Source organism: Asterias amurensis, chromosome 20 (genome assembly GCF_032118995.1).
Source record: "Asterias amurensis chromosome 20, ASM3211899v1".
Classification (NCBI taxonomy): Eukaryota; Metazoa; Echinodermata; class Asteroidea; order Forcipulatida; family Asteriidae; genus Asterias; species Asterias amurensis.
Window position 1 is genome coordinate 14,484,623 of NC_092667.1, and position 24,586 is coordinate 14,509,208.

Below are 24,586 nucleotides of genomic sequence, written 5' to 3' on the forward strand. Positions count from 1 at the left end.
ATAATTTTGTTTTGCTTAGCTTATTGTTGTGATTAAGCAGCTCCATGAAAGTGGGCACTGGTCGTGTCCACTACACCGATGTGTGTCCGCTTTTACAACTTACTTTGCCTTACTTTGAACAGTCCAGAGAATGATGTTTCATAAGTTTGAATTTCACATCACCACTTTCATTCATTCATAAAATGGTTATTTAAATACAATATGTGCAAATTGTGGCATCAGCCAAATTGCAGGTAAATTTACAATAAAAGTATTAAACAAAATTGAAAGCACAAGAGTTTAAAACGAAACAGACAATATTAAGTAAAATTGCACAAGGAAATAATTATGCTTAAAAGAATGATCATATTCTTACTTGAGAATGCGCACTTAATATTCCGTTTTGACTGTAATAATTCATTAATTGATCTTCAAAGCAACCAACAATTCTTTACCTCAAATCAACAAAGTTTTTCAAACCCCAACATTTAATTAACACTTGCTTTACGAGGGATTGCCGAATGTTGACACAACTTCTCAATGTGACATAAATTATTATTTAGAGCGACTCGGCTGGAGACGAAGTCTTCACTGGCGTCTGACATCGAACAATAGGATTCTAAATCCATGACCTTGGCGATATTAATATCATAACAATAGACACGTAGACTTGCCTCAAGCCGTTTATTATGATGAAATTCACGTGACTCTAGACGTTAATTAATCTAACCTTCTCTAGTAAGGATGACTGATCCTAATGGTTTGATGTGGGTTTTTATTATCAGAGTGATAACAAGCATGAGTTAAGAGCAATCGACGGATATCGTTTGCAATGGGACCTATTCAAATTCAGATTTTTATGATTTTACTGATATTTTTTGTCTTCTCCCTTAGGGCACAGTTTTATAGAGCTGCTAAAGCAGTCATTTTCGCTTAAAGACAGTGGACACTATTAGTAATTACTCAAAATAATCTTTAGCAAAAAAACTTATTTGGAAACGAGTAATGGGGAGAGGTTGATAGTATAAAACATTGTGAGAAACGGCTCCCTCTGAAGTAACGTAGTTTTCGAGAAAAAAAGTAATTTTCCACGAATTTGATTTCGAGACCTCAGATTTAGAACTCGAGGTCTCGAAATCAAGCATTAAAAATGCACACAACTTCGTGTGACAAGGGTGTTTTTTCTTTCATTATTATCTCGCAATTTTGATGACCGATTGAGCTGAAATTTTCACAGGTTTGTTATTTTATGCATATGTTGAGATACAGCAAGTGAGAAGACTGGTCTTTGACAATAACCAATAGTGTCCACTGTCTTTAAACATGTTGTACCTCAGCAGCCGACAAGGACTAATATTGTAGACAATTGCAACCAGTAGTAATATCCAGCAGCCGAAACTAGGGTTATTTAGGTGGCACAAGGAGTGTACCATTTTTGTCTAGGGGGCATTTCTGGCCAAAGGTAGTTTCCCTCGTCATTTCTCTTGAACACAGCCCTTTTTCTTTACCCTTGTTTTGCCCTTTTACTATTTTGTTTCCAGTAAGATAATTTGGCGTGAGTAAATCAGGTGCATTGCATGTGAGGAAATGGAAAAATTTATTTAAAAACATTAAAATATCACATTAATGAGGTTTTCTGTAAATGTAACATTTTATCCTGGTTTTGGCCTACTTTTATTTTGATTTCAAAATTTAGTCTATACACGACACTTATGTATTTATTATTTCAACCCAACAACAAGCACCATATGCAAATTATCAGTAAAGAAAACCTAAGTAACCCACGACTGAACAAACGTATGTCTCCATCAAACCAAAATTGACCTACTTTATAAATTGACTCATAACATCAGACTGCCTTGACGACTGAAGTTGGCTGAATGGACACAGTTTATAAGCCATATTGTCCAGGGGTTTAAGACCCCAACGATTCAATGGAGGCCAGTCGGTCGCCCTGGTAACACTTCCAGATAAGAAACCCGCAGTTTATGGGCTAATAACAATCGTCATAATAAGGTCAAGATCTTCTTCATTTTCTACTGTCTGCGTTTTTAAGAAGTAACAAAGAAAATGCACTCAAGAACACAATGCTGCTTGAAAATGACTTTAAAGTCGGTTTGTAGGTCTTTCACGTGAGATGTTGTTCGACACTCATTAGCTACTTGAAACTGAGGGCGCTGTTCTCACCTCGATCATAGCATGAAGATAATTTCATTTAAGACTGATTTACAAGTCTATACACAAGAAAAGCTTTAAGGCAGTGGACACTATTGGTAATTGTCAAAGACTAGCCTTTACAGTTGGTGTATCTCAACATAATATGCATAAAATAACAAACCTATCTCAATCTTAGTCTGGTCCCCTGACCAAAGATTCCTTGACGTCTCTTGTTAAATTCGACAGAGCCTAGTGTGAGATTTTTGGGTCTGGGAACCAGACTATCTCAATCCTATAGGCTCATCAAATGTTCACTAATTTTTGCCAAAAGTAATGGATCGGGTGTACAAATGCAATCAATTGTAAGTTATAATTATAACAAATGTGTATTCAATAATTTCTGGCGACGGGAACCGATTATGCCGTGTGTCAATGGCGGCTACAGCTATGGATACGGCTAGATTCCCACGGTAGTCATCGTGCGTTGAAGCATAATACGTCCTTAGCAACACCCTTAGCAACACTCGTAGCCGTAGCTCTCTGATCTTACTCATCCCGCATCCTCCTCCTCACATCACAAGAGGGCGCCATTAAAAAAGAGACCATCTTTTAAGTTATATTCAGTGAACTGAACGACTTTGTATTAGTTGATGTTTGCTCAGAATACAAAGATGAAATACATTTTCTGTGCATCTTTGAACGTACTACTTCTTCAAACAACACTCCGTTCCACCTTGAGGACGCAATTTTACTGAAGTGAAAAGTAAATTAATTAACTTTTTTTTGACAAGCTAGAAAAACACATCATTTTACGTAATTTTCAACAGGATATTTTACATGTTGTTTAAAAATTTAAATGCTTAATATCTAACTCTGTGGTTTGTTTGAGTTTTTCTTTAAACACATTTAAAATGTATCTTGTAGCTGTATTGTATTAACGACTGGCCTACGCCTACGCCGTGCTTCTGCTGGCGGGAGGCAAGCAGCGTGCGTTTTAAGGAAGATCGCCTGCATAAAACAGCCGTACGTTAGTGTTGGAATGGTAGGTCAAAGGTCAACTAGCCGTTTTCGACGCGACTCAAAGCTAACTGAACATGATACAAAAAAGGTATGATTTTTACCTCTTTACATACGAAAATTAAAATTGTTATTACACTATCACATTATTCATGTCTTTGTTGATAATCTAGGGGTATTGTTTTAAAAATCGTACACAGAAATAGAGACAAAATGGCAGGTTTTAAATGGTTGTATTCCCACTTTTGTTTACAGTTGCGCTGGCAACAACAACGAGCAGTATGCGTGATCGCTATTCATCATTGAATGATATTTTGTGTGAAGTTGACGGAAGAATGAACGGAGTCTAACTAAATAACCATTTTCAATACTAAGTTGCATACCCATGTAGATTGTGGCGCACTATCATTGTTAAACAAAAAGATAGTTTTGTAGTCACAAATTGTAAAATTAAGTTAATAAAGCTATGTGATTGGCTGTAAATATTACTATTATTAGAACACATTGACACAGTAAGTCGCACACTCAGCATTGTTGTTCAGGAAACATGCAAATGACATTTTTTAACTAGGAAAAAGGAGAACAGTTTTTCTTTGCTAAACATGCCAATTCTTGCATAGTAAATATAGTACACTAAGTATTTTTTTGACATCTATAAATATCAATCACAAATCTTTACTTGAATCATTATTGTTTGGTATGACCCAGCTGGGGCTCTGTACTTATTTTAAAACGTTTGACAAGTTGCATTTTTTGCATTAGACCCCAAGCAAGAGGGCTTCTCACTATCACACAACCTATAGTACACAAATGTAAACGACAACATTGTTTTAAAAAGTGCCGAGCCCAAGTTACTGGGTCCAATAATTTAGAAATGTTTTTTGACACTTTGTTTCTTCATTTTTGGGGATGACCAAAGTTTATCCTTTCAGAATCTGACACTGAAAACCCACTGACAGTTAAGACTTCCATCTTTTTTGCAGTAAAAATCCTTTCTTGAAATGAATACCAGTTCATCGGAAGGATCATCACGAGGTGTCGGTCGAAAGAAACGCAAAAAGAAAAGAGGCTCCAGTATGAATCGTGTACATCCTGAAGGGTCAAGTGGGGAGGTCAGCCTCCAACAGAGTGGTTACGTTGATGAACCAGAGATGGCCAAGGGAAGAGAAAAGTCAAACAACAACAATGTCCAGCAAGATGTAAGATATTATTATTAGGCAAAGTAAAATAAATAACAAGCTGCTCGTCCGGACTTTTGAAAAAGTTCGTAAGGGAGGTAAAGACTTGTTATTTGTTATTTTCAAATTTGTTCGTTATTTTTTTCAAGACGGCCTGCCACCATGTCTAAGATGGCCGCCATATTGTATTTAAAGATTGTTTTATGGCGGATTTCCATGTCAATGCGAGTCAAAACCGGCCCAACTTTGACCATTGTTTTCAAACGGTTACGTGATTTTTATCTCTTTTTTTTCTGGATGTATATATGCGGTAGGCCCCTAATCCTTCTTCTCTTCACTTGGAAAAGTGAATCCCAACTTGAGCATAAATCTATAAAATAACAAATCTGTGGAAATTTTGACTCAATTGGTCATCAAAGTTGCAAGAGAATAATGATGGGAAAACTCTCTTGTTGCACACATTTGTATGCTTAAAGGAAGGTTTCAGGCCTGAAGTCTTTTGATATTTGAGTAAAAAAAACTATTTGACCTCAGGGCAGCCAGTTCTCACAATGCTTTATACCATCAACAGCTCTCCACTGCTCGTTACCAAGTAAGTTTTTATGCAAACAATTATTTTGAGTAATTACCAATAGTGTGTAGTGCCTTTAAAAAGAACTTGACAATTATCATTTGTTTCATGTGCAGAGAAAATTGACAATTGACAATGCTGCTGATGCTTTCAACGTCATGTCCAACGTCAAGAAAGGGGCGGAGCGGTTTAAAGGACTGAGTTGCAGAAGGAGACAAAGGGGAGGAGATGCAAGTAAGATACATAATTCATAAGAGATTTCATTGAGTTATGCGTACATTCAAGGCAGAAAGGCCAACTTCTTGAATTTCCTAATGTGTCTTTTCTGACTTTCAAAGGTAGAACAAAATCACTGCTTCCTATCTTCTGATGTTCCTAATATCTGATATCAATTTAGTTCATTGGGATGATCACTGGGTGGAATCTAAAATAATTTATACTGTAAACAAAATATATTTCATCCAGGATACCAATAATCAAAGTCTTTTAAAAGTTAGTATAAAAAACATACCCTCAATCGGCTACAATATAAAATCTGGGTTCCCCAGACTGTATAGAATTTAACAGTGGGGGAAAACCATGTAAAAATTAAAAACATGATTTAAAAGTAGGGTCATCATATTGGTTTTTGTCACTGAAATGCTTATTAAAGAAATTAAAATGATAAAGTAAGATACAGTAAAGTCACATGTAACAGTTTCAGATGAATACAGAATCTAAAGCTTAAAATATTCAATTGGGCTGAAAAATTCAATTGAAAATAATGCGTATTCATGCCACTACTCATTACATTACATCATTAGAACTAATTTACATAATTAATTTCCTCATTTCCATTTGTTATGTTCTTGAACCATCTCCTGTCCATTTGCATGAATTTGTATCATGTCCTTGGATGAAACAACAATTTTTTGTAAGTATTGGAACGTAAAAGTGGAATTCTTGTTTTGACACGCATGCATTTTACACGGGTGTTTTGGAAGTTAATAATTGATGACAGAGAACTAACTTGTTTGGGTTGTCTAACTTCTTCTTTACGTTGACAATTTTCTATATGAGACAGATAAAACCTTAGTAACTTTTGTTTATTGATATTTGTGGAAAATAAAGAAAGGATTATCTTTAATCAACTCAGTTAGAAATTCCTAATACAAAAGTGGACAAAAAGTCAAAAATATTGTCTTCGTAAGAGAAGAAATTAAAAAAAATCAAACGGGAAACAAGATGCAAGTTAACAAACATAATTCTAACCAACAATAATAAGCACTCTAATTTAATATTTGATGCATTTTGTTTGTGCAAAAGTGTCGCGAAATATAATGACTTAAGGAAGTCTGGCTTTTCCATTCCACCTGGCTTGTTCTCGTGAAATGGAATAGTCTGGATTTCACCAAATGATTCTCTGAGACCATGCGCTCATGCAGGAATTTTGTAATGACTTGTGAATGGTGTAACATTTGATTAAAACTGTTATTCATCTATTTGGCGTGTTGTGGCGAGAGGTTAAGAGCACCGGATTTAAGCTCTGACCAGCAGAGTGTAGGGTTCAAGTCCCGGTCGTGACACTTTGTTTCCTTGAGCAAGACACTTTAACCATAACTGCATAACTGGTGAACATTGAATATAATTAAATTGGTAATCTTGTGACTTGAAGCCACTTGACGGTATCCTCATCAAGGTCCCCCGAGACACTGAGCTTGCCTTGTGGTGGTCTGAAGTCAGGGCAGTCATGAATGATGTGGCTTATGGTTTGTGGGCTGCCACACTGATGCAAATTTGAGCTGGTAGCTTTAATGCTATGGAGGAACGAGGCATTACGGCCTCAGCCAGTTCTAAGGCAATTGAGTTGGACCAAGGCCGTAGGTCTGAAGGATGGAGTTGGAATGAAGTCATAGAGTTCTGTTGAGGATGTTGCCCAGGCTACCTCCAATCAACCCCTGGTAGCTCTAATGCTATGGAGGAACGAGGCATAATGGCCCAGCCATTTCTAAGGTGATTGAGTTGGACCACAAGGAAGATTTCAGCTCGAGGACTGAAGGATGGAGTTGGGATGAAGTCATGGAGTACTGTTAAGGATGTTGCCCAGGCTACCTCCAATCGACCCCTGGTAGCACTAATGCTATGGAGGAACGAGGCATAATGGCCCAGCCATTTCTAAGGTGATTGAGTTGGACCCAGGTCCTACAAGGAAGATCTCAGCTCGAGGACTGAAGGATGGAGTTGGGATGAAGTCATGGAGTCCTGTTGAGGATGTTGCCCAGACTTCATTGCCTCTATTGCCCCTCATCATTGCCTTGGTGCCCCTCAAAATGTTCCAGTCAAAGTTTACAATTTCCTCATGGAGGCGCCCTTTGGAAAAAAATGCCTTGGTGCCCTTGCCGTTTCAAGAATGGAGCATCGGGCCTGACTGTCCCTTACTACAAGTAAGGCTATGGTACACATGCACACTAATCAACATAAATAAACAACACTCAACTCACTCAACAAACTACATAACAACTAATCCTAATTGACTCACAACATGTTTTGATTTTAATCTCCTGGCATCTTGCCAATAGTGACGGTATCTTTATTGACATTTTGTATTTCTGTGCGATATACTAACTCTGTTACCTCATTTCATTCCTAATGTTATTCATTTCACATCATCGTGTGATCAGACAAAACTAGTCTGAAGCCACATGAACACAGTACAGGTAAACTCTTTGCATGCCTTTTGTATAAATGGATTGCACATAGCGTCATTGACCGCCATATTTGATGATAAACAATTAGACGTTGCGTGTACACGATGGCACAACCCTCAGCCAATGATAGCCTTTCATGCGTGCATGTTTCATCAAAGACAGTGGTCAGTAACATCATGTGCAATCCATTTATTGCATGACCACCAACAATTCTGCACTTTTTGAAATGTTAAGCATGTATTGTTGCATTTTGTTGTGTTTGCTCAGTCAGATTTTTTTTAAAAGCATTTAAAGATGGACTTGTCATCAATGTTCTAAAATATTGTTACCGTCGCAAATTTTCATGAAGCTGTTAAGAATAAAAACTTGCTTAGCACTGAAAACTACTGCTTAGCAGAAACAGGTTACCAAGCAAATAACAATGTAATGTCTATTGTTTTTTGGCTCTCTTTTACTTTTTGCTAAAAGCACCATTTCTTGTTTAAAACAGCTTGATGCTATTGTTGTCAGTGGTCCCTCATCGCTTTATAACAAAAGGCTTTCTTTCCGGCCATTGCACCCTAAATGTTCTGTTTTTTTGTTTTGTTGTCTCTTAACTGTATTTTTATCTGGCAAGCTTTTCGTAGAAAGTTTTATATTATGCGTTTTGCGATGCATGAAGATTGCTCTATTTCTGATGTAGATCATGTTACCATCATGGCTGGAACTTGGGGGGAAATCCACAAGACAACATGGCTTGTTGCTCAAAATACTTACTGGACCAAAACTATTTTGTCGGAACCAGATTTGAAATGAAAAAAAAAAAAAAGGTGTCAGACACATTTAAACAGGGACACAAGGAAAGTACCAAAGATGTCTCATTCTCCAATTCAGTGATGTAAAAAATCGAAAAGGAAAAAGAAATAACAAATTGAATGTGTGATGTCAGAGGTTACATTGTCTATGTTGTCTGTACGATTATCTGGTGCTTCAGTTGTTGCTTTAATTGTTGCTAAAAGTTTAAATCACTAACATCCACCAAATGTGCTTAGCACAAAAGCAAAATCTTAGTTGCTGTAGACCCAATTGATTAAAATTTGACTGTTGGGGTGGCACCCCCACAAGTAGATCTGAGTATGTCACTAAAACTTGGCACTCCAGATGGGAACAGGGTTGCAAACAGCTCACCAAGCAAAACGACCTTTTTTAGAAACAGCAGGCCATTAACTATTTTTGTTGCATCATGAATTTCAAAGATTCATTGAGAAAACCATATTGTTTCTTCTCGTACTTTCAGTAATTGACCGTTTGCATTTTTTTCCTTCCTAGATGTTGGATATTCTCGTAAAGGCATGGGGATCGATGACAGCATAATGCCGCAGCCCTTACAGCGCAATCGCTTCAACGAGGCTTTGATCTCGTACTTTGCGAGGATGGCTCGCTCGGACAGTGATGAGGAAATTATCGACCTGGAGTTTGTGCAGCAAATGTTAGACAGTGGTGCTGATATTACCTGTACAGATAAACATGGACAGACTGTGCTTCATGAGGTATAATGTCGCAGTGGTGTATATTTAGTTTGCGGTAAATAGTGAAAATATAGCAAGACGAGTTTTCAAAAGAAACATAATCTACCCAACAAGTAGGTGTTAATTTAACACACATTATCTACTTGCTTGGTAGATTATGAACTTGCTTGCTTTCTACTATCGCCGAGGCTTCTTTACAATCGTGAAGTAGATTTTTTGGGAATTTGGGAGACTTCTCAGTTCTTAAAAAAAGGTCTGCCTGCTTAAAAAACTTTTAAATAGGCGGAAGGTACGAGATCAGCTGGGACTACTCCTTGTGCTTAGTTATCAAAATGACTTCTCATTATTAACTTTACTGATGCGGAGTGAGATGTTCTTAAAGCCATTATACACTTTCGGAACAGAAAACAAAATAAAAGTTTACAGATTTACAAATAACTTACAGGGTTTACTGAAGGTAATGGTGAAAGACTTCTCTTGAAATATTATTCCATGAAATGCTTTACTTTTTGAGAAAGCGTTAAAACAATTATAAATTCTCGTTATCGAGAATTGCGGATTTATTTTAAACACATTTCATGACACGGCGAAACGTGCAGAAACAAGGGTGGGTTTTCCTGTAATTTTCTCCCGACTCCGATGACCGATTGAGCCTAAATTTTCAAAGGTTTGTTATTTTATATATAAGTTGTGATACACGAAGTGTGGGATTAGGACAATACTGTTTACCGAAAGTGTCCAATGGCTTTAAATATCTTCTTAATTCTATTTTATTCTGTAGGCTGTAAGAGTTTGGGAGATCGATGTTGCATTGTTTCTCCTCGCAAGGGGCGCCAAGGTTAACCAGAAAGATCGCTTTGGACGAACCCCTCTCCATGTAGCCGCAGCAGTCAACTACCCTGAAATGGTCATGATGCTGCTAGACAATGACTATGAAAACGGTGAGAATCTTAACCATTTGATCACAACAGGCTAACTTCCTTGTGTAACGTTTTAAGAGTGAATTCACCAAAACGTTCGAAATGCAAGTATGAAATGTACTTCAACAAATGGAAAATTTTCCCCAACAATAGAAAGGGAATAATTTTCCTTTGTACAACCTGGATAAATTTGTTTTCTTGTTGTTTTTAACACAGCTGACATAGAAGTTTTAACTGATGGAGAGCTTCAAACACCATTGCATTTTGCTGCTCGAAACGATGCCAACATGGCTCTAAAAACCTTACTGAAGCAAGGCGCCAATTTACATGCAAGAGACTATAAAGGAAGAACACCTCTTCAAGTTGCCGCGGAGTTGGGTGAGTAAAATTTTAATTTATTGTACCTTGCAAAAAATAGTTAATGGTCGGACGTTTGGACGCAAGCAGAGTCTTTCTCGAAGGCTAAAAATTGTACCTTCACTGTAAGTAGTTTTTACACAAAGCTAGTTACCATGACGTCAAATAAGATTTTCCAAAGTCAAGGTAATTGAGTAATAGACCGATCCACTAAGCTCCGCCCCATTACATATTGACCAATCACAACGCAACGAAGGTCCGACAAATAAGGTCCGACATGCGTGCGCGTATCTTGGCACGCGCGGCAGAGTTGTGCAGAAAGGCATTGGAGAGCCCCACGTGTTCTTGCTCACACGTGCGTCGTGGGCGGAGCCTACTGGATCGGTCTATTTATTTGTCATGATTAATAGAGGGGCTCTAAGGTAAAGTTTAGTTTTGTGATCTACTCATTTTAAAATAGATACAGTCCTTAAATGAAGATTAAAACAAAATTACAAGTTTGTAACTCAATGTCTAAACGCCACTGTGTTGGATGACCTTCAATGGCCTTTTTGGCCATAATCCCAAATTATTTGATAATGACAGATTTCAAATTATGGTCTATGGTTTATGTTTGGTATAAATTTGAGTTCATTCATTACTGAGTTTGAGGATATTTAATCAAAACTATCTTCATCCTTACAGATCGAAGTGAGACAGCGAGGCAGCTTCTTGAGCTAGGGTCGGACGCATCAGACATGGATAAATCTGGACAGACGTCATTGGTGTTACTCATCAGCAAGATGCCTGCTGTTGTAAGTAATATGTCAGCCAAGCTACCGTTGACTCTTCTTGTGTTTGTTTGTTGTTTGTTTGTTTGTTTTTTTGTTTAGATGAACGCCCAATCAATCAAACTCCTCCCACACAGGGATATAAACACGAAGCTGGCAACAGCCAATCTCTCTCATACAAACATTGGTTTAACGCTATGATTATGAATTGCACGAATCAAGAAATTGTGATTCAGTAACTACATGATCTAGACGACAATACTTTATTCTAGTCATTGTGAAATCAGCAGTTCGCTTGGTTTGATCTTGGTTTGACCCAAATCTACATAGTGCCTCAGCATGATTTGAACCGGGGTCCCAGAGGTGGAAGACGAGGAAAGATACCACTACGCCAACCCAAACACCAAATGATAATTTTTCTCATATTCAACCTCATTTTGTTTAACTTTCAGGCAAAAGAAGGATTAGACCAATTTCATCAATGTGACCGAGCTAATCGAAAGCAGTACTATGACCATCATTATGTGGAACCAATTGGCCCTGACGACCCTAAGCCAAAATCAAGATCTGCTGTAAGTTTAATTTCTGGACTGACGTCAAAGTACAGGCTTTGCGAATGCAAATTTTGAGGTCAGAGAGCTTTTTTTGCAGCGAATGTTTCGCAGGAGTTCAGCACAATTCAACTGTTGCAAATTATTTGCTATGAATTTAAGATGTCAAAATTCATATTGTATTCACATTCGCATGGAGTTTGAACCAGGCCTTACTTAATGCTCTTGATATTATTTTTTTGTTAATCTCAAGCTTGTATGGACTGTAAAAAGGGGTAACCCTGTTTCAGTGGAGTAGTTGGCAACGGCCTCTGAGAAACAAAATTTGTAGCCCACACCTTGAAGTGGCCTTCAGGCCTTGTGAGTGAGAGACTTTTCAATTCAATGTTTATTGTCTATAAAATGGAAATTTGCTTTAAATAACATGCTCCTAACCCTTGACTTCTATGTTGGACTATTTAACCTTTGACATAACAGATTCAGGTCATAGTTCAATACAACCAGTTAGAGCTGATTACACATCCGGTCATCAAAAGACTCTTGCATGTCAAATGGGTCAAGTTCGGTCGGTAAGTTAAAGACAGAAAAGCCATTATATTTAAAAAATATCTTTTCTATAAAATGAGAAAATAGAACAGTTCACTTGAGATATAATTTGAGATTGTGTTTTATGTTTTCAGTACATTGAAAATTGTCATCAATTTTAATTTGGGTTTATTACACTTCTCAAAATTGACTAGAGCAGAATGTGAACCTGCGTCCTTCAGTTGATCGTGCCAGAGCTCTACCATGCAGCTGAGCTGTCTAGCCCTATGTTGGCAGTCTCTACATTAAGTCTTTGTTCAACCTAGGGTTGCCAGAGAAGCCATAGGATCTATAACTGTCGCATAACCAGAGATCACACCCAAGTTTGTAAAATATCTTTATGGTTGTTGTGTTTATTTCTTTCTGCAGGCGTGGTGCATGCATTCAAGCCCTGCTTAACTTCATCTTCATTTTACTGTGGACTGTAGTAGCAGTTACGCTGCGTGAGGATAATTTAGAAAGATACAACCTGCCTGCTGATACATGGAGAATTGTTATCTGGGTGAGTATTCCTCATTGAGTAATGAGTAGTTCACAATGAGTTATGAGTAGTTCACAAATATTGAGATATGAGTAGTTACCATTGAGTTAAGAGTAACCCTTAACTTGCTGATACATGGAGAATTGTCATCTGGGTGAGTATTATTTATTTTATTATTTATTTATCTCTTTGTGATAGATTTTGAGTTTACTGATCACTGTGTACATGATCATTCTAGAACTGCAAGAATTCTTCACATCCAAAAAGAAATTTCAGGTGAGTAAATTTTGTCATTTCATTGAGGTCTCGTAGAAAACAAACATGAGAAGGACCGGGATTATTCTTTAATCTATAGCAGTTGCTATAGGGATATTGACATGAGCTGTCTTCTTTTGGTATATACCTTAATACTTAAAAAGAACTTTACCCATCAAAATTGAGGAATAGAGAATTAATTTTAAAAATTTCAGAGATGGAAACAGTGGAGGGAAGGTGAAATAGAGAAAGATCTTGAGTTTTGTCATCCGCAGTGGCCTCAGGAGAAAAACTTCCTCCTTCAAGAAAAAGAAGAAATTAATAACCAAAGCCCGGCCTACTTCAGTGAATTCTGGTAAGTCCACAATTTGCAATAATTACATTATCAAGGTGCGAAAAATTTACCCCAAAACAAACACACTACTGGATGATACCATTCCTACACGCTTGCTGTGAGGGGTAACCCTGTTTCAGTTCCTGGAGTAGGTGGCAACATGTCCCCTCCTGGTGGCAGTTGGTTTGGGTTAACAGTCCATACAGTTTTAAGTGTAATCCTCGTCTTGAAGTGGCCATCCGGCCTTGTGAGTTTGGCTCTGTCTCATATTATGTTTTGTTTTAAGTTCAATTTATTTACTTGTTTTCTCTTAGGAACTACTTTGATTGGATCGTGTACTGTTTACTTCTCATCTTTAACGGCATGTTTATCGCCAGCCAATTTATCCCAGATGGAATGTCTCATGATAGGCTGGTCGGCTTCACTCGTCGTTTCATGGCCATTTCAATCATCTTGATCTGGTTACGCTTCATGAAAACTGCCAGGGCTTTCAAATCAATCGGTTAGTTTCGATTCTTTTTTATAAGCCTTACACCTTTTGTGATAAATTTCTTCAGTTATTGTGAAATGCATTCCGATTCATCCTATTGTATTTTTCGAACACAATTTTCAGTCCCGTTTTTCTTTTGTGTATTGACCCCATGCACGCACGTCACACGCTGCGACTTTGCCACGCTCACCACTTTTGGTGGTCAATAGGTTTACTTGTAAACGCTGCGTCGCCTACAATGCGCACTTCACTGAATAGTGCACAGTGACAAATGCCCACTAGTATAGGTTCCAAGATTACTCGATGATGACGTCAGGCGAATTGGGTCAATAGGACCATTTGTCGTGTTGGGCCACAAAAGTGACTTTATAAAAGTATCTTCTTTGTTTCTTGACATAGGACCATTTATTGTGATGTTGGGACACATCTTGGGAGATGTGGTCAAGTTTGGTTTTCTTTACTTGGAGTTCTACATTCCATATGGTGAGTACATAAGATTCTTATAGAGACCATCTTTAGGTTCCTGAGAGTTTGTAATTATTTTAAATTTTTATGACAGTTAAAAAGCCCTGCCGTCGATTTCACCAAACTCTTCCTAACTTCGGATTAATCTTAGGACTTAGGACGGGTTCAATTCCTTATCAAAATACGTAGGACGTATTTAACTCATCCTAAGCTAGGGCGGGTTACTCGTCCTAACTTGAGATAGGATTGATCCTAGCGTTTCGTGAAATCGGCTGCTGACCGTACAACACTGATGTGTCATAATCCATTTTCATGTTTTTTTTTTCTTACAGCGTGTGCATTTTGGATGATCTTTGGAAACAATGACACGATCCCATCGATGCAAACAGTCGACAGCTTATTGTTCTCTCTCTTTAGGATAACACTGGTTGATGACTATGAATATGACGTAAGGGAAAAGATTTGGTTTTTTTTAGAACAGTCTTTCAAAAACAATTGATTTAGCTTTTGAGAAAGATCGCTATAGGGTCAAAACGTCGGGTCTAACTTTTGCACAAAAAAATGTGAGTCACCTTGGGGAATGATTTGGTATAGGGTAATGCCAGAGGTGTGCCTCATTTGTAGGTAGGAATGGCCTGAAGGCCAGAGGTGTGCCTCATTTGTAGGTAGGAATGGTCTGAAGGCCAGAGGTGTGCCTCATTTGTAGGTAGGAATGGTCTGAAGGCCAGAGGTGTGCCTCATTTGTAGGTAGGAATGGCCTGAAGGCCAGAGGTGTGCCTCATTTGTAGGTAGGAATGGTCTGAAGGCCAGAGGTGTGCCTCATTTGTAGGTAGGAATGGTCTGAAGGCCAGAGGTGTGCCTCATTTGTAGGTAGGAATGGCCTGAAGGCCAGAGGTGTGCCTCATTTGTAGGTAGGAATGGTCTGAAGGCCAGAGGTGTGCCTCATTTGTAGGTAGGAATGGCCTGAAGGCCAGAGGTGTGCCTCATTTGTAGGTAGGAATGGCCTGAAGGCCAGAGGTGTGCCTCATTTGTAGGTAGGAATGGCCTGAAGGCCAGAGGTGTGCCTCATTTGTAGGTAGGAATGGTCTGAAGGCCAGAGGTGTGCCTCATTTGTAGGTAGGAATGGTCTGAAGGCCAGAGGTGTGCCTCATTTGTAGGTAGGAATGGCCTGAAGGCCAGAGGTGTGCCTCATTTGTAGGTAGGAATGGTCTGAAGGCCAGAGGTGTGCCTCATTTGTAGGTAGGAATGGTCTGAAGGCCAGAGGTGTGCCTCATTTGTAGGTAGGAATGGCCTGAAGGCCAGAGGTGTGCCTCATTTGTAGGTAGGAATGGCCTGAAGGCCAGAGGTGTGCCTCATTTGTAGGTAGGAATGGCCTGAAGGCCAGAGGTGTGCCTCATTTGTAGGTAGGAATGGCCTGAAGGCCAGAGGTGTGCCTCATTTGTAGGTAGGAATGGCCTGAAGGCCAGAGGTGTGCCTCATTTGTAGGTAGGAATGGCCTGAAGGCCAGAGGTGTGCCTCATTTGTAGGTAGGAATGGCCTGAAGGCCAGAGGTGTGCCTCATTTGTAGGTAGGAATGGCCTGAAGGCCAGAGGTGTGCCTCATTTGTAGGTAGGAATGGCCTGAAGGCCAGAGGTGTGCCTCATTTGTAGGTAGGAATGGCCTGAAGGCCAGAGGTGTGCCTCATTTGTAGGTAGGAATGGCCTGAAGGCCAGAGGTGTGCCTCATTTGTAGGTAGGAATGGCCTGAAGGCCAGAGGTGTGCCTCATTTGTAGGTAGGAATGGCCTGAAGGCCAATTGTAACACCCCCAACCCTCCAACGCCCAATAAAAATAAAATAAAAATAATAATAATAATACAAATAAAAAAGAAGACGAAAAAAACCCACTGATGTAGAATTTGTCTCAATATTATTTATATATCAATCAACAATCCATTTGTCAATGATACATAATAAGTGCTCGAGTTTGTCTAATACAAGATCTGCAAATGGTTAACAAATATAACAGTAATAAGAATATAGTGTATTTGCCTAGCGTCTACTGCAGACCAGCCTCTATAAGCACTTTAAGAAAAAAGTGGTAGAAAGAGTGATGTTCATTATTTTGGTGTCTTTGTAACAAAAAGTGAACTCATTTTGTGGTTGAGCACTCCGTTGAACGCCACTCCTGTATTATCTTTTCTTTGCTGATATTTGTAGTCATTAAGTGCTACATTTTCTTTTTTTCTTTACAATTACCTAACACAGCTACCCACCACTTGTCTTTTCCTTCTACAGGAAATGCATAAATGCGATACTGTAATGGCTTACATACTTGTCAGTACATTCCTCTTTCTATCAGCTTTACTGTGCATCAATCTGCTTATTGCGTTGCTATCGGACACGTTCCAAAGGTTTGTATAAGATATTTCTTGAAGAAGATGCAAAACATTTAGGTTATCAGAAAACAAAATCAACATCTCTAGTTTTCAAGATTTACTCTCCTAAAGACGATCAGAGCATCTTGATCGAAATGTTGAATTGTTAAACCACCACTGTTCTTTTCAGAACCATTACAGCTCAGAGAGAGATTGTTAGATAGCGTTTCTGCAAACCTTGCTACTAGAGATACATTCAAACATAAAGAGATACATTTCTACATGCTGCACTGGTAGAAGTTATTGAGCTGGACAGTTCTTTTCAGAACTATAAGTAGTCTCCCGAATTCCAAAATCTACTGCATGACAGTAGAATAAATAGCAAGACAAGTCCCAAAGATCAAAATCTACTCAGCAAAGTAGATACAAACATTGCGTTACTGTAAACCAAATACACATCCTTTTATTCCATTCTAATTACCCAAGTTTATACCACATTCCATAATAGAGTTTATGACAACGCCAACTCCAACGCTGCAATGCAACAGGCCTCTATCATCCTAGGAATAGAAGAGGGCCTCAGCAAAAAGCAACTGCGGAAATTCCGTCGCCACATCCACGAAAAGGCTGGTCCCGAAGTCCTCTACTATGATGATGACCAGACAGTGGAAGGGGAATCAGACTTGAAGAAAGTTACATTCCAAATTAAGGTGAGTCCACAAGTCATTTTGAATTACCAGGGTAGAACCATCAGTTTTCAATGAACTTTTCTTCCTTGCATCCCTTGGAGGGGGGGGGGGGGTGTGCTCGGGGAAAAAACAATTTAAAGTTTCGCTCGGAAAACAAACTTTATAAAAAAAGTTGCCCAAATTCCAAAGTTCAAACTCCAAATTTTGTAGACCATAGAAATAGCTCATGTTAGCATTTCCATGGAAACAAGAAACACATCATCAATTCTGTTTTTATATGGCTGGATTTGTTAGAAATTGTTAATTTCCATTACAACAAGTTTCAACAAAACCAGTCACACAAATCGTTCAGCCGACCAAATATCTGATATCAATGGTAGTAATACTTAGTTGTAAAAGCTTTGGGATTTAACAATTTTGCTCCACCATTCTCGCTTTTCTTTGAGTGATTTCTGCATTGCATACTATTTAAAAAAAAAACTTATTTGCCTCTAAAAAAACGCATTCTGTAGCATAGTTTCCTTTTGGTTTAAAGGGAAAACAAAATTTGTTTGTCGTTGGTTGTGTGTTTCCATTCTGAGCTAATTACAATGAGTGACTTTCGCATTGCCAAAAGAAAAATATAGCTTTAATTTCTTCTGAGTTTTGTCATCTCTTGTCCAGATTATTTTGGAAGTGTATATTCATAAAAACAAACCAGTGTAAATGTAGTAAACCAAGGACATCCCATATCCTTTTTCTTAAAGTCCTTGGTTTAAAATTGTAGACATGTTCACACAATCACAAAACACAACAAAAAAACAGGAGAATGTCAATTGGTAGACTAAACTATGCACGTGATAAGAATATGATAATTATGCACAAGTTAATTTAATGATTTTGGTGAAGCCATTGGACACTTTCGGTAAACAGTATTGTCCAAGGCCCGTGGACAACATGCAACTTATATATAAAATAACTAACCTGTGAAAATTTAGGCTCAATCGGTCTACAGAGTCGGGAGAAAATAACGGGCAAACCAACCCTTGTTTTCGCATGTTTCACCGTGTCATGACATGTTTTTAAAATAAGACCGTAATTCTCACTATCGAGAATTGATATATTGTTTTAATGTTTTCTCAAAAAGTAAAGCATTTCATGGACTAATATTTCAAGATAACTCTTTCACCATTACCTTCTGTAAACCCTGTAAATTATTTGTAAATCTGTGAACTTTTGTTTTGTTTTCTGTACTGAAAGTGTATAATGGCTTTAAACCTTGTGGTTTATATTGATAAGTTAATTTAATCCGTCTTTTTATGGCAAAACAGCTTATCTGTGTACTTGCCTGTGCCTAAATACTTTGCCATAGAAGGGCGGAGCCTGGATTAACCAGCTTTAACTTGCGGGAAAGTTTGGTTTTTGATTATAAATTTGCTAACTTTTTACTTTATCATCGGTTGTGGTTATTGCATGTATTTAACAATTTATAATCTTCATGCACACGCTGAAAGGACGAACTGGATGACATGAAAGAACACCTCTTCAGCCATTTAAATATTGGAGGACTCCGCAAAAATAATGGGGTTCGTTTTTGCCGTAGAATGTAGAGCTTTGCTTTTTAACTAATATTAGGCGAGGTTTGCGATAGCACCTTGCGTAAATCTCTTTTGAGTTGTATTGGTTCTGAAAAGAATCGGTGGCTGACAACGTTTCGATCAGAATGCTCTGATTGTCTTCATCTTCATTCTCCTGAAGACAATCAGAGTATACTGATCGAAACGTTGAGTTGTCAACCACTGATTCTTTTCAGAGCCAACACGACTCAAAAAAGAGATTTACACACGATGCTACTGCATACCTCACCATGTAGAACTTACTCCAATTACTGGATGAAATCTAACAAACTTTTAGATCAATCATTCAGTGTGAAGGAGATTGTACTGCAACAACTTCTGACACCTTTGGAGTAAAAAGCACTCAGCACTGATCTTCATTAAATTATCAAAATAATTTCATTCTCACAATTATTGCACGCTAGAAGCACAAGTTTTCTTAGCTATTAACACAAGCCTGCACTTAATATTAACTACCTTATTATCACTTGGTGCTTCTGTGTATGTTTTTTTTCTTAATGAAAAGCAACATTTCTTTGCACGCTTTGACTTTACAATGCACCAAATTTGCTGAACACCAACCTTTTATTGCTCCTAAGTAAAGTTTATATTTCCAAAGTTTATTCTATTAGGAAAGTCTCAGAATGTGGCAGATGTCATTTTTGTGCATTTAAGATTCGTTTCATCTTTGATTTCTTCTGCCTTTTTCATAAATTCTCAAATTATAGACAAATTAACAGCATCTAGACAAACGCTGCTAAGCTAATAGCAGAAACCGATTACAAACCAGAATACGCACAAAGTCTTGTTAAGCAAAACAAAAAAGGCAAAAACTTAAATTGTTGCGACCGGTGCCACACTAATGGTTCCTAAGCAATGAATTTAGCCAAGCAGTGTTTTCTGCTAAACAGCTTTATAACAAATAGAGCTCAGGAAATGTTTGTGAATGTTTAGCAGCTAAGCGCTGTTTGCAACGAAGCAGCTCAATGAAAACCAGACTAGATATAGTCTCTGGATGCCTTTAGGCACACAGTACGGTACCGTAAATGTGGACCAGACAAAAAATAATGTCAATCCAGATAAAAGATTACAGTTCCGTCATTGAAATTTGATTAACTATTCATTTTTGTTGATAAAAATTGTTTTCATGCAGAAGAAATTAGTAAACCATTATACCTGACAAAAAATAATCTCAATCAACATGAAGTTTCAGAATTCCATCATTGACATTTATTTATTTATTTTGTTGAGTAACGCTGGTTTCATCCATGTAGAAAAAAATAAACTAAAATTTCAATAATCTGTAGATATATATCTTTAAATGCAAGTATTATTATGTGAATATAACCAAAGGCTCATTTATCAAACATCCCACTTCTGCCACCAAAAGGATTCCCTGGATGATCTCGCTGAGCATCTCCACGATAACCAGAGTCATCTTCAAGATTCTGAGGCAGTGAATGTCAGGACCTTACAGGAGGAGCTGACAAGGTTAGGAGAGAGGCAGCAGAGGTCAAATCGTAATGTTCAGAAGCAGCTCAAGACAATGAACGAAATCTTGCAAGCTCTATTGATTGCGCAATCAGCATCACAAGGTAATCTTAGAAGAGAGCAAGTAGTTTTTATTAAGGGCACTGGGCACTTTGGGTAATTGTCAAAGATAAGTATTCTTTGGTGCTTCCCAACATATGCATCAAATAACAGACCCGTGAAAATTTTGGACTCAATTGGTCATTGAAGTTTAAAAAAAAAAATAATGAAAGAAAAAATGTCTGTTGCACATATTTACGTGCTTTGAGATGCCTGATGCTCCAGGCCTGAAGTCTTTTATTTTGTGCATTCCAAAGGACATTAACTTCCTATCAGAACAGGAAAGGTTGCAAGCAATTACCTTCAACAGTTTCACAATTGTTTGTTTGTTCTTTGTCTGGTAGGAGCCCCTGGGCCCATCAACCCAGGAGGAGGAGTAACCCCACGACCTCCCATCTACATCACCCAGCCCAGCTTACCCACCGGTACACTCGGAGACTTGGACGAGAATGAGTATGAGTTATCCAGAATGCCAAGATATGTCGGGAGACATCGTCCTGTTCTGAGTCCATTAATACAACGATCAAGAAGTAGTACTCAAAGGTGAGTTATTGAGGAATGTTTGAGACTGTTAAAAGACATCAACATGTCCTGATCCAATCTTACGATATTCCATTTAGAGTAGTGTCATAGCCCACTTTATCTCAGAAGTTTACACCCAATCAAGGAATCTGTGATCCAGTTCCATGCTTCTCCTCAATAAACCAGTCTTGACACTCCTGGGGCAACAGACAACAATTCACAATTTAATTTTCTGTGTTCAATTATACTTGCAGCTCAGTGGATAACAGTCTTGCCACACAGAGAACGTTTCTCGAGACCGATGGCTCTCAACCTGTCACACAAGTTGATAACTTCGCAATGGAAGCAGTCAATAAGGAAAGGTAATGCAGTTTGTCCACCCTCCATGAAGAAATCGGGCCAACTTCATGGGTCTGTTGAAATCTGCGCTTTACAATCACTATTCTCTGCTTACTGATCAAGTGCCAAATCTCTCTGTGCTAGGTGTGTAAGCGAAGAATTCCCAGTAACAAGGGCACATGCTAAATTCTTCCGTTAGCTTATGGATACGCTTGATGTAAGCGCGGATTCCCTGCTTCAGTAGGCGAATTTGAGCCAAGTAGATAATATGTTCACAGTGGAAGTTCGTTCTTGACTTCTTTCATAGGAATGCAATGTGAAGTAAAGAGTTCAGATTTTGCATGTGGGCAGGATATTTCTAGATTTCTTTCCGTAAAGGTTTTAGAAACTAAAGGTTATCCTCTTTTTAGTGTTACATTTTGAGGTTGGAAGCCTGTAAGCACAAAAACTGGCTAAGCGCAGAAAATTTTGCTTAGCAGAAACTTAGCCAAAATTTAATGAAGTTTACATTCTGTAACTGGTGCCCCGATAAATTTTTGCTTAGCAAAGAAATTTATCAACAGCCTAATGATAATTCTTACTTATTGCTCTACTTCCCAAGACTAAAAGTTTTCCGCGAGGAGAGAAAGAAGAAACTTAAGCAGCGGAAACAGCAAGAGGACTACCTGCAACAGCAACAGGCAGAGGTCATGATCCCAATGTCAGAGGTCAAAGAAGGTCAAGACGATCATGAAATTAAAGCGCCAAGTGAACTGAGTCGGCAGATGACTAGAGAAGAAGACGAGTTGTTGGACTTGGTCAAGTTTAGGACCATTGATAAGGTCAGTGTTTAGTTGTCGGACTTGGTCAAGTTTAGGACCATTGATAAGGTCAGTGTTTAGTTGTCAGAAGTGTAGGACCATTGATAAGGTAAGTTTTTAGTTACAAAATTCAATTGGAAAAATAAGTTTTTATTTTTCGGTTCGGATCCAACCTGGTATGATGCATGTGGATAGTTTTCGTCAGGACCCAAGACAAAAAAAAACCGAGTATGTGAAAGAACTCGGTGCACTTTATTCTTAAGAGAAGGGGTTTGCTCGTTGTTCCTGGTTTGATTGGAAGCATATTGCGGCAAAGCATGCGAGTGTTGTTTTTGAAGAATACTTACAATTAAGTCAGCTCACACATTTAGCAAATTTGTAAATTTTCATGTCATTATGTTGACTTTCTTTTGTTTGTTTAATTTCAGGACATTGAGAAGCAGCAAGAGATGTCAGATGACAATGACACTAAAGCTTAGCCGAAGATTAATCCTAAAAACATCTCAGATTCCGAGGGGAAAGAAAACCACTGTGACATCGATCGCCCTAAGCCATAACAAATGTTTCTGGATATTTCAGAACCGTACCAAGCCTTATTGACTAAGTAACCTTAAAAGACTTTTAGCCTACACTATGCATACATGGATGCATTATATCAAGTCTTCCTACTTTTTTTCCCAAGGACTAAACTTAGGATAAAGTGGGTGGGTAAAAAATAAAATATGGAAAGGTTTGCGGTATGTATGCACTGACCACTTTCTCTAGGAGATGCTCAGAGAATACTGATCGAAACGTCGATTTAAAACCAACGGTTCTTTTCAGAACCACCCCAACTCATTTCGAGAAAACCTTTCCAAACCTTTCAATATCGTATTACCACCATGTAAAGTTCAAAATCCTACTTTAAACAAAAATGGTTAACCATTTACTCTGAAAGGCCCTGACCAGAGAAAAGCAATTGTCTATTACTATCAACGCTTTGTCATAATTTCTACATGTACATAAGCTTTACCTTTGTTTTACTGATACTTTTTTTAAAATGGATCCAGCATTTGTATTCTCATAGCTGACAGTAGCCTAGATCTGATTAAAAAGATGTTCCCAAGGATAACTAGCTGTATGTTCAAATCCTCCTCTAGTCATTTTTCTTTGTTCAACTGAAAATTAATTCATTTGTGTTCAGCACTACCTGAAATGTTTATGCAACAGTTACATGTACATGTACTTATCATTTCAAACTTTTTAAAATTTAATTTCCCAAAACTGTGTTTTAATTAATTAATTAATCAATTGTGGCGTCTTATATAGTGCACGTGTTAGTCACCCAGTGATGCTCCTGGCGCTGCAACATACAGGATTTCCTGCTAGATGTGGGACTACGTTTGAATTGCGAGACCTAATTCTGTCAGCACCATGTACTGTTAAACAAGGTGCTGTGTCGCAATTTGGGAAACTAACTATTGTATAACTTATTCTTCATTTTCGTAGAACACTCTGAAATTTATTATAAAATTTATTTGTACATACATATGTAAAAAGGTTCTTTTGTAACCATGTAAATAAGTATGACTTGTGAGGTTTTGTAAAAACTTGTTGTCTGTGAATGTATATATACAAGATGTCATGTACTCGGGTAAAAATTATGCAAAGTCACCGTGTGTCAGTGAGATATTTTTTTATTGGTATCGAAGGCAGATATATAGATTGTTTTTTTGTCAACTTTAATTCCCATTTTAGATCAGGTTTTTGGTCATGACATGAATCCCTACAATGTGTACAGTAGAGTCACGTAAACCTGTTGTTTGAAACGGGCTAAAATAATTTCCGTTCCATAGAGACCATCATTGTGTGTGTAAAATTGTTTCACACATGCCTCAGCAAGTAATTTTTTAAGGGGAAGCTTTCTACCACCTCTATCTTTAACCCATGCAAGTTTAATGTAAATCTGTTGATATTTGTGTTTTACAAAACCATTTTATGCTGATTTACCGGCCAAATTATAAAGAAAGATACAATGTGGAAGCTTCAGATGAATATGGCGGTTACATGCTGAAGAATCAGCCAAAAACTGTTACGGTATTTCACAAGAACGTTACAAACAATCCCTAACTGAGAATCCAGAAGCGATTCATGCATGAATCATTACACATATTCAAATGATTTGGGTGAAAGAATATCCAAACCATTTCACTTCAAAGGAAAATCTCTCTCAACAGTTTATACTACTTTCAACACCATTAAAGTGTTACAGTCATATATCTTTGGAGAATTCACCAAATCTATGATCTTATTTTAAATAGGAAAAACAAAAAACTAATTTTTAAATGTATAATTTTATGAAAATGAGTAACTAAAATTTGTGTGAACTTAATAAACAAAAACAAGAGGCTA

At 37.9% G+C, this 24,586-nt stretch overlaps 1 protein-coding gene across 4 annotated transcripts; it reads left to right on the forward strand.

Moving 5' to 3' along the window:
- The first annotated feature begins 3,194 nt into the window (after nt 1–3,194).
- LOC139952073 (uncharacterized) lies at nt 3,195–24,573 on the forward strand. 4 transcript variants are annotated; one of them, XM_071951020.1, is made up of 23 exons: nt 3,195–3,244; nt 4,137–4,352; nt 5,019–5,136; nt 8,919–9,118; nt 9,879–10,038; nt 10,234–10,395; nt 11,059–11,168; nt 11,597–11,716; nt 12,173–12,264; nt 12,650–12,782; nt 12,960–13,037; nt 13,232–13,371; nt 13,665–13,852; nt 14,240–14,323; nt 14,638–14,753; nt 16,581–16,696; nt 17,169–17,370; nt 18,843–18,914; nt 20,335–20,539; nt 20,879–21,077; nt 21,311–21,418; nt 21,997–22,216; nt 22,624–24,573. In XM_071951020.1, exons 2-23 carry the CDS (start codon nt 4,155–4,157, stop codon nt 22,672–22,674), a joined length of 3,072 nt encoding a protein of 1,023 aa, XP_071807121.1. In that variant the 5' UTR covers nt 3,195–3,244; nt 4,137–4,154; the 3' UTR covers nt 22,675–24,573. The 4 variants fall into 4 exon arrangements, with proteins under 4 accessions (XP_071807121.1, XP_071807120.1, XP_071807122.1 ...); XM_071951019.1 differs by having other exon boundaries at nt 8,898–9,118; nt 22,624–24,572; XM_071951021.1 differs by lacking the exon at nt 18,843–18,914 and having other exon boundaries at nt 8,898–9,118; nt 22,624–24,572.
- The last annotated feature ends 13 nt before the right edge of the window (nt 24,574–24,586 follow it).